General features: G+C 55.7%; 1 protein-coding gene across 1 annotated transcript; it reads right to left on the reverse strand.

Moving 5' to 3' along the window:
* Nucleotides 1–898: 898 nt before the first annotated feature.
* Nucleotides 899–7,833, reverse strand: MMP9 (matrix metallopeptidase 9). Its single transcript, XM_041732998.1, has 13 exons — nt 7,678–7,833; nt 6,959–7,191; nt 6,447–6,595; nt 6,052–6,180; nt 5,790–5,963; nt 5,389–5,562; nt 4,831–5,007; nt 4,591–4,746; nt 3,496–3,766; nt 3,231–3,370; nt 2,779–2,929; nt 2,557–2,660; nt 899–1,171 (listed from the first exon to the last, which is right to left on the reverse strand). The coding sequence occupies exons 1-13, from the start codon at nt 7,813–7,815 to the stop codon at nt 1,053–1,055; spliced, it is 2,115 nt and encodes a 704-aa protein (XP_041588932.1). The 5' UTR covers nt 7,816–7,833; the 3' UTR covers nt 899–1,052.
* Nucleotides 7,834–9,784: the final 1,951 nt, after the last annotated feature.

Raw genomic sequence — 9,784 nt, forward strand, 5'->3', positions numbered from 1 at the left:
GGTTGTTTAAAGGATTAGCTGTGTTAACACATAAAGCACGTGAAACAGTGCCTGGCACTGACTCAGTATTGAACTAGGGGTGGCTACTATCTATCATTGTGTATATAATCCATACTCCATTTACCCACTGTCTGACCTCTGCACACTTAGGACGTTGCCTCACTATACGAGCCATACTGCAGTGTCCCTCTGTCTGTTGTTTTGTGCACATGTGTGTGAGAGATAGAGTAGGCACATTTTTAGGTTTAATGGTTTGTGGTAAAAATTATCCTCTAGGAAGACAGTCCTACTTGCATAGAAAAAAAACTCTTGCCATCATTCCAGATTCAGTTCAAGTTCAGATGCCATCTGAGCTGAGAAATGTTCCCTGACTTCAACCACGACATACAGCATCGCATACACACACCATTATTCTAGGATAAAGGGCCACACACTGCACACTCTTCAAGTGTGATCCCACCCCCACCAGACAAAGAATCACTCTGGTAACTGAGCGAGATTCTTCAGGGACTGAGCCTGGAGTCTGCATTTTAAGCAAGTTCTGAGGGTACTCTTGTGTACATAAAGTTGGAGGACCCCAAGAGGTCCTTGAGGACAGAAACATAGTCCAACTCATCTCTCCTTTCTCAGTGCCCAGCACACAGCCTGGCTCTACTCAGTGGCTCAATAAATGTTTGATGAATGAAAAATAGGTTGGCCATTTTCCCAGCTGTAAAATAGAAGTAATCACATTCTATCTTCCAAATAGGAAGAATGAATGTTAATATTTATGAAGTGCTTAGGACACTACCTGGCACATAGTGAGCAGTCTATCAGTTACATACATGCATGTGTGCATACATACATAAAGAAATCTCCTCAAGATTAAAGAATTCAAGTTTATTAAAAACATCCAGCAAAAAAGGAAGGTGGAAAGAGGGGCCCAGCCCACCTCAACTCTTCCTTGTCCTCCAGAACAAACCCACCAGTTTGTGTCCGGCAAACTGGCTCCCTCCCCATTGGGACCATCCCTATAGGATCCACTCTGCAGTGCTGAAGCAGGGTGGGAAGCCCTAATCCTCAGGGCACTGCAAAATGTCAAAGGTCACGTAGCCCACTTCGTCCACCTGGTTCACCTCATTCCGAGAATTCACACGCCAGTAGAAGCGGTCCTGGCAGAAGTAGGCTTTCTCTGCAGGGGAACAGCAAGGACAAGGGAGGTGATGTCAACCTTCCCACAAACATATACAGAAGCAGAACAAGAGCTTTACAATCATCCCTCTTGCCCTTTTCATATGACATCTCTGTCTCCCCCGCCCCAACAGAGATGTTGGAGGGCAGAAAACCTCAATGTCCAAAGCACTGGCACCGAGCCTGGCACACAGTAGGTACTCAAAACAATTCATTCAACATGCGTGTGTTCAGCGATTCATTTCATCAAATATTTATAGTGCTCAGCACTGTTAGAGGCACCGGGGGATACAGCAGAGTAAAAAACGTAGGCATCATCTCAGTTCTGCTGCTGCTGGCACTCTCAAGGGGTAAGAGAGACAATTAACAAGCAAACATTTAAGTAAATAAATAAATGAGACTGTGACAACATAGAAAGCTATGAAGGAAATAAAAGCAAGTAGGTGAATAACTCATGAAGGGCAGAGAAGGCCTCTTTGAAAAGGTAGCCTAAGCCTCCCAGCCCCAAAGGGTAAAAGGGAAGCAGCCCAGCCATGGTCTGGGGGAGAACCTTCCAGGTGTGGGAACAAAAAGCACAGAGGCCTGGAGCTAAGAGTGACCTTGACATGTTCAAAGAGCAGCCAAGGCCAGGTGGGTGGTGCAGAGCAGGAACCACTGGAGTGCTGGGAGGGTATGAGGGGAAGATCAGATCCCAGTAGTTTCTTTGACCTTGGAACTGGTCTGTAGTCATCCCCAGGACCGTGGCCCTGCACTCCTACACATTCCCTACTCCTGAGAACATCCTGATGGCACTGAACAACCAGTATACCTTGGAACAGAGTATTTACAAAGGAGATGGTGAAAACTGAATATTTTGTTAGTAGAGTCAACAGAACTTGTCAACTGATTGTATGTGAGCGGTGAGACAGAGAAAGTACGAGTAACTCCAGCTATCATGCCCATTTTACAGATGGGGAAATGAGGCTCCATGAGCAGTAGTGACTTGCCCAAAGATACAGTTACAAATTTTCTTTTTTTTTTTTTAATCACTGTATTTCCCATGTCAGCATGGGTGCCTGGCATATTATAGGCACTTGATAAATATTGTCTAATAAAGGAATGAGCCTCCGAGCAAAGCAGGCGTCCTGTACTGTCTGGGAAAGAGCTTCCAGATGGGGAGGCAGGATATCTGGGTTCTAGTTCTGGTTGTTCCTAGTGTCCCTTCATGATCTGGGAAAGGTCTCTGCATTTTTAAGGAACTTCATCTGTGCTGGGGCATTTGCCTCAGTCTCCAGGGGATTTTTTTTTTTCTCTTTCAGAATTTGACCAATCACCTGAGGCAGGCTAAGTAGGAAGTGGGGGGGGGGGGTGGTACTCGCTCCTGACCCGCGGGTCTGCAGCCCTCACCTTGGTACTGGAAGATGTCATGCGTGTTCAAGGGCACCCCGGGGTACGTCTGTTCCACCGAGCCGGCGCTCCTGGGATCCACGGTCTGCGTCTTCACGTCGAAGCTGCAGGAAGGTGGTGAAGAAACAGGTGGTGAAGAGACAGGTGCTGAGCCGCAGGGCGGGGTGGGCGGATGTCGCCCGAGGTCCCCCTGCCGGCGGTCCGCGGTCGCGTGACTCTCACCTCCAGAAGCGCTGCCTGCTGAACAGCAGCACCTTACCCCCGCCTTGCGGGAGGGCGCCGGTGACTTGGGTAACCTCGGGGCCCAGGCCCAGCTTGTCCAGACGCCTCGGGCCTACCACCGACGTGCCTGTGTACACCCACACCTGGCGCCCTGCAGGGGAGAAGAGCCACGTCGGTCTGGGGGCAGGGAGTGGACACACATTGCTCTTGAATGTCAAGGGGAAGAACCCAGCGAGGCCTTTCTGCGCCCGAGGTGCCCGCAGTCTCGGCGCCCACGGAGGAGACCGGCTGGGCCGGACGGTGCAAGGGGACGGCGACGATCTGCGCCAGAAGGGGGCGCCTTTTTCCTAATCCGCGTAAACTTTCACGGATTTATACTCGGTCTCTTGGCCCTCCTAGATTGGCGAGGATGAGGATGGCGGGAGCGGAGGAAGAAAAAGGAGGAAACTAACCAGAGAAGAAGAAAGTCTTCTTGGTGAGCTGGTCCTCAAAGGCGGAGTCCAGCTTGCGGGGCAGCGCAGGCCACGTGTCGGTGATAAGGAAGGGGCCCTGCACCCGGCGTCCCTTGCCCTTGGAGAATCGCCAGTACTTCCTGAATGAGAAAAGGGAGCAGCGGGGCACTGAATTTTGAACCCGAGGCCAGTGGGCGGAGAGGGGCAGGCAGATGCCCCTCCAAGTCCCCCCCACCCCCCCAGCCACACATCCAAGCCCGCTCACCCTTCCTTGAAGAAATGCAAGTAGTTCCTGATCTCTGCGATGGCGTCGAAGATGTTCACTTTGCATATATCCTCTGCCGGATCCACAGGCACTGTAGGGGCCTCAGAAGGGCCAGCAGTGGGGGGACCCGTGGGGCCAGCTGCAGGGGGGCCTGTGGGGCCAGCAGTGGGGCGCTCGGAGGGGCGGGTGGTGGGAGGACCAGTAGCGCAGACGGTGGGCGGGGCGGTGGGCTGGGCGGTTGGAGGCTGTGGCTGAGGTTCAGGCCGAGGACCTAGAGAGACGGGAGAGACGGCGGCATCCGGATGAGATACCTCTATTCCTGCACACATCTCTGCTGGTGGAATATATGCCACCCCAAACCCCACCAGTTAGGCGTTTAGCACTCCCTCTCCTCACTTTGGGTGCTGCCTTCCCTCAATCACACTGACAAGCCCATTCCCCACCCCACCCCCATCCATTCACCTTTCATTCTAGTCATGTTTGTCCAATCCCTGGGCTGTGTAGGAACCCAAAGGGCCTTAGGGACACAGGACATGCAGGAGCTCTCCCTCCCCCTCCAGGGTGGTGGGAAAGAAGTGTTTTTTGAACGCCAAACTTACTGCTAAGAGCTTTATAAATTCGCATTAGCTCATTTGACTTAAAAAAAAAAAAACATCAAGTAGATTCTTTAATATCTCCATTTTTAAATGAAGGAATAATATTAATGATCATAAGTGATGATAACAAAATATTAAACACTCATATGGTGTCTACTATATGTCAGGCATTATTCTAACTCACTCAAACCTCCCAACAACCCTATGAGCAGGTGCCATTTCACAGGTGAGAAAATTGAGAGGTGAAGTAACTTCCACGGTCACCTAGCCAGGAAGTGGCTGGACTGGCTTTTGAACCCACATCTGTCTAGACTCAGTCTAGAGTCTACGCTCTTTATCACCATCTCCAAGCAATGACCAGGCAGCAATTGGACCCACTGGCCCCAGGCTTTCCCACAGATAAACGTTGAGGTCCCCCCTGCCCACCTCCCTCCGTTTCCCCATTGTGGGTACTGCGACAAAGCCCCGCCCCTTCCTCCATCCCTGCCCCCAACCTCACCGTACAGATGCTGGATGCCCTTCACGTCGTCTTCATGCAGGGGGGGACCCTCGGTGAAGCTGTACATGGGGTACATGAGCGCTTCTGGCACCGATGAATGATCTAAACCCAGCGCGTGGCCGAACTCATGGGCGGCCACAAGGAACAGGCTGTATCCTGGAGGAAAGAGAGGCCCTGGGATGTGAGTCCTGGCCCTCCCTCCCCCAACACCAATGCCCCCAACCTTGGAACCCTGTTCACCTTGGTCCGGGCAGAAGCCCCACTTCTTGTCTCTGTCAAAGTTCGAAGTGGTGGCGCACCAGAGGTGCCCATCTCCGCGGCCCTCCCTGGTGCACGTCGAGTACTGCTTGCCCAGGAAGATGAAGGGGAAGACACACGGCTCCCCAGCGGAGTTGCCCCCGGTCACCGCGGAATCGACTGGAGACAGGAAGCGCCTTGGGTGAGCCAGGTGGGTGGGCCCAGTAAGGAACCAGGGCGGGCCAAACTGGGAGCTAGATAATCCTGGTGTCCTATTTTAAAAGCCTAGGGGACGCTGGGGATGCAGCTGAGCCCGGGCTAGGGTGGTGGGCGGGGCCTGCCGACGGAGACTACAGGAGAGGCAGCAAGCTGGACTAAAAGGCCAAGCCGCAGGGGTGCGGGGTGGGTTGGGGCGGCACGTGGACGTCAGGCCGAGACACCGTGGTCCTGAGGACCAGCGTGTAGTGGAGAGACAAACCGATGGGCAGAGGAGCCCCATTTCGGGGACCAATGCGAAACTAAGTGGGGCGGGCCTGAGTCTGGCAGGCGGGGCAGAGGTACCTCGGGTTGGGCAGAAGCCGAAGAGTTTGTCCTGGTCGTAGTTGGCGGTGGTGGAGCACCAGCGGTAGCCGTCCGAGCGGCCGTCGGTGGTGCACGTGGAGTAGGAGCGGCCCTCGAAGGTGAACGGAAACACGCAGGGCTTGCCGTCCCCATTGCCGTCCTGGGTGTAGAGTTCTGGGGAGACCCACACAATTACCCGAAGATGCCATGAGTATACTGACCCCCACTCTGTGTCCTCCATTCCTCCTGTACCCATTTCACAGATGAGAAACTGGCCCCAGAGAACGAGAGGCTGACTTGCAGGCCGCACAGCCCTAGTGGCAGAGCCGGGATGAAACTCTAGGGTTCTGGCCCCTCGAGGGGGTGGGCGCCGCTCACCCCCGCCGCGACCCCGCACTCACTCTCGCTGGGGCAGAAGCCGAACCGACGGTCGGTGTCATAGTCGGCCGTGGTGCTGCACCAGGGCGTGTCATCCGAGCGGCCGTCCGTGGTGCAGGCCGAGTAGGAGCGGCCCTCGAAGGTGAAGGGGAAGTGGCAGGGGGCGCCATCTGCGTTTCCGAAGTGGGTCGGAACCACTGCGGGAGGAGGGGGACGGGGTCAGGGTGGCCGGTGATGAGTGTGAAAAGAGAAGGGAGTGGGGGCCGGGGCGGCTCAGGATCTCACCGACGCCCTTGCCCAGAGTCCATAACTCTTCATCGTCGAAGTGGGCATCTCCCTGAATGCCCGGGCCGGGAGGAAAGGCGTGAGCCAGGAGCCCGTTCTTCCCATCGAAGGGATACCCATCTCCGTGCTCTGGGGAAGCAGGTGGGGAAGAAGGGCGTTAGCTGAGCGCAGCCGTGCAGATTGCGCGCTGCGCAAGGGCGCTGCCTCGAGTGTGGGCGGAGACCCGCCCCGGAGCAGAGGTCCGAGCCTCCAGCCCCCGCGCTGTGCCGCGCGGGGCGGGAGGGGGCGCACGGGGGACTCAGAGCCGGTCCACCGCCCGCCCTACTCCCTCCGCGGTCCTCCCTGCGCTCTCCCCGTCCGAGACCCTCCTGGCCTTCCCCTTCTCGCGCTCTCACCCCTAACACCAAACTGAATGAGGATGTCGGCTTCGGGGCCGTACACGCGAGTGAAGGTGAGCGGCGTCACCGCGCTCCAGACCGCGAAGGCTCGGGCAAAGGCGTCGTCGATCACGTCGCGGGGCAAGTCTTCCGAGTAGTTTTGTATCCTGGGGGGGAAAGGCAGGAGGCTAGAGGTCAGAAGTGAGGCCGGCGCCCGGGGCAGTAGCAGCGACACCCGGTGTGTCAGCGACCTCAGCAAGCGCAGGGCTCCCTGCGCTCCGCGCTTGCATCTACAAAGCGCTCTCAGACGCATTTTTCTCTTGGGACGCTCACAATGGCCCTAGCAGGAAGATTCAAGGGTGCGTGCGAGACCCATTTCCCTGAAGGAGAAACAGGGGCTCAGAGGTGGAGCCACTTGCCCCAGGCTGCCCATTTAAACCCAGGGACCCGTCTAAGGATGAGATCACCGCCCGCGCGGGGTCTGGCCCTCCCGCCCGGGTCCAGCGCCTCCGCGGAGCCCGGCCGCGCACCAGTAAGTGATGTCGCGGTGGTGCCACTTGAGGTCGCCCTCAAAGGTCTGGAATTTGCCCAGGTCCGGGACGCCGCAGCGCGGGGCCCGCATGGCCTCCAGGGTGGTTTTGTCCAGCTCTCCAGTCTCGGGCAGAGCCAGGCGCCTCTGGAGAAGCCGCAGCCCGCGACTCAGGGACTGCTTGTCGTTGCTCAGCTCGGCCACGTGAGTGTAGCCATAGCGAAACAGATATTCCTGTGGATGGAGGAGCAAAGATATTCCAGAGCCCTGATTCTTTCTCTGCCCTATGTGGCTGGATTGCATCTGGCCAGGCACTCAGGGACTAGCGACTACACAGGACTTGGTACCTTGGATACCTGTACTAATGCCCACCCACCCATTAACTCCCTTAATATCCCTGAGATATCCTCAGCTCCTTCCCAGCCTGGATGCCCCTGGCCCGTGCCTATCTCGGGGGCTCCCTAGCATTTAGCCCTGTCTACCTCCAGCCCATGCCCACTCTGGAACCCTCCAATGCACCACCACCCCCATTTTAGCCATTCCTGGCCATCACTGTCCAGAGCCTCTGCAGGACCCCCCAGGCCCTGATCCTGGACACCTCTATTCTCCAGACATGCCCATCACCCCCAGCTTGCCCCAAGGTATCTCCTTCCAGGCCACATGCCCTCCCTGTGACTCCTGACCAGCCCTCTCTAACTCCAGACCGGGGGATTAGCCTACCTCTGCCAGCTCCTTGTCAGTGAGATTAGTTCTCAGTTCTCCTGGAAAGACCACAACGGTGGGCTTGTGTGGTCTGGGAGCTGCAGAGCAGCAGGCCAGCACCAGGAACACCAGGACCAGGGGCTGCCTGGGGTTCATGGTAAGGGTAGTGGTGTGTCTAGCTACTAGCTGACACTGTGAGGGGTTTAAGAAGGCACTGTTCACTGAATCAGTAACCCCGCCCCTCCCTGGCAAGCAGGGGCTGACTCAGGGGATGGGGTGTGTTGGGGAGGGGGGCGGCCCCAGCATGAGAAGGCAAAGAAAGGGCTTACACCACGTCCTCCTCTACCCCCTGCGCACAGTTCCCACTGCCGAGTCAGGCAGGACCCCCGACCCACAGGAAACCACAGGCCCATAGGGGAAGGGTTGGGTTTTGCAAACTGCAGAGCTTGTGGGAACTGAATGAAAGCAAGGGAGAGAGTTAAGGCTACAGGACTCCCTGAGCTCACCACCCAAAGGCCCCAAGTGGTCAGCCCAAGGGCAAGGGATGGAAGTTTCCCCAAGGCCTCTTCCTGAGCCCAGCAATCCCCCTTCCCACACTGCTGGGATCCATCCTCTTTTCCCTTCCCTGGAAGCCTTTCTCAGCAGCTTCCTCCCCCTACCCCACCTCAAGGCGGAAGGAGTGGGCTCCCTCAGGCAGGGATTGGGGAATTCCAGCTCAGCAAGCCCTGTCTTCCAAGGGGAGTAAAGGGGGAAGTGCAGGGCATCTGGAAACCAGCAGACAGGCTTCACTCTTCTCCAGGGCTCCAGACAAATGTCCTCCACTCACTCTGAATTTGCTTCCTCAACTGTAAAAAAGGGCCCTTTGTCCCTAAATTGATGTGAGGACAAAATGAGATCAAACACAGAAATGCGGGATCCCTGGGTGGCGCAGCGGTTTGGCGCCTGCCTTTGGCCCAGGGCGCGATCCTGGAGACCCGGGATCGAATCCCACGTCGGTTCCCGGTGCTTGGAGCCTGCTTCTCCCTCTGCCTGTGTCTCTGCCTCTCTCCCTCTCTCTGTGTGACTATCATAAATAAAGAAAAATTTTAAAAAAAAACACAGAAATGCTTACCGCAGTGCACGTCGCAAGTCCCCAATAATGGCCATGGTCGCTTTTAATTACGGGCCAAGATAGGGATTCCAACTTGGGATCAGGAGATTGGGGACTTGGACTCCAATCTGCCCCGTGTGACTTACAACAAATGCCTTCCCATCTCTCTAGGTTTGGGACTCTTCAACTGCAAAACGGGGCAGGGTGGATGATGGGTTGAGGGGTGGGTAGCATTCAGTTCTCCACCCCCCCTCACGCCCCCCCACCCCCCCACCCCCGCTGCACTGAGCATGGAGCTCCAGCCCCAGAGTTTCCCCAGTATGGGTCCCTCCCTTCTCTCTTCCCCACCAGCCCCTTTAGAGAAGGGTCTGTGTTTGCCTTCCTGGAGGCATCACTTGGGAAAGGCAACATAATAACCCAAGAAGTGGGGTGCCTGGGTTGCTCAGTCAGTTAAGCATCTGCCTTCAGCTCAGATCATGGTCCCGGGGTCCTGCGATACAGCCCTGTATCAGGCTCCCTGCTCCATGAGCAGCCTGTTTCTCCCTCTGCCTGCCGCTCCCCCTGCTTGTGTTCTCTCTCTCTCAAATAAATAAATAAAATCTTAAAAAAAAAAAAAAAAAAACAAGAATATGGATTTAAAGGGCTCACTATGTGCCAGGCACTTTCTTTTTCTTCTTCTTTTTCCTAAAAGATTTTATTGGGCAGCCTGGGTGGCTCAGCAGTTTAGCGCCGCCTTCAGCCCAGAGCCTGATCCTGGAGACCCAGATCCAATGAGTCCGACATTGGGCTCCCTGCATGGAGCCTGCTTCTCCCTCTACCTGTGTCTCTGCCTCTCTCTCTCTCTCTCTCTCTCTCTCTCTGTCTCTCATGAATTAATAAATAAAATCGTTTTTTAAAAATTTTATTTATTTATCTGAGAGGGAGAGCATGAGCAGGGGGAGGGGCAGAGGGAGAGGCAGAGGGACAAGCAGACTCCTAACTGAAAGTGGACCTGATGCAGACTCCATCCTAGGACCTGAACCCAAGTCAGATGCT

Source organism: Vulpes lagopus, chromosome 18 (assembly GCF_018345385.1).
Source record: "Vulpes lagopus strain Blue_001 chromosome 18, ASM1834538v1, whole genome shotgun sequence".
NCBI classification, from domain to species: domain Eukaryota; kingdom Metazoa; phylum Chordata; class Mammalia; order Carnivora; family Canidae; genus Vulpes; species Vulpes lagopus.

What these genes read in the sequence shown, in the direction of transcription:
- MMP9 (XM_041732998.1), bottom strand. Translation starts at nt 7,815, where the DNA reads ATGAACCCCAGGCAGCCCCTGGTCCTGGTGTTCCTGGTGCTGGCCTGC. An exon ending in CGGCTTCTGCCCCAGCGAGA is followed by an intron (nt 5,563 to 5,789) that starts GTGAGTGCGGGG and finishes GGGTCTCCCCAG; the next exon opens with AACTCTACACCCAGGACGGC. An exon ending in TTGCATTTCTTCAAGGAAGG is followed by an intron (nt 3,371 to 3,495) that starts GTGAGCGGGCTT and finishes TTTCTCATTCAG; the next exon opens with GAAGTACTGGCGATTCTCCA.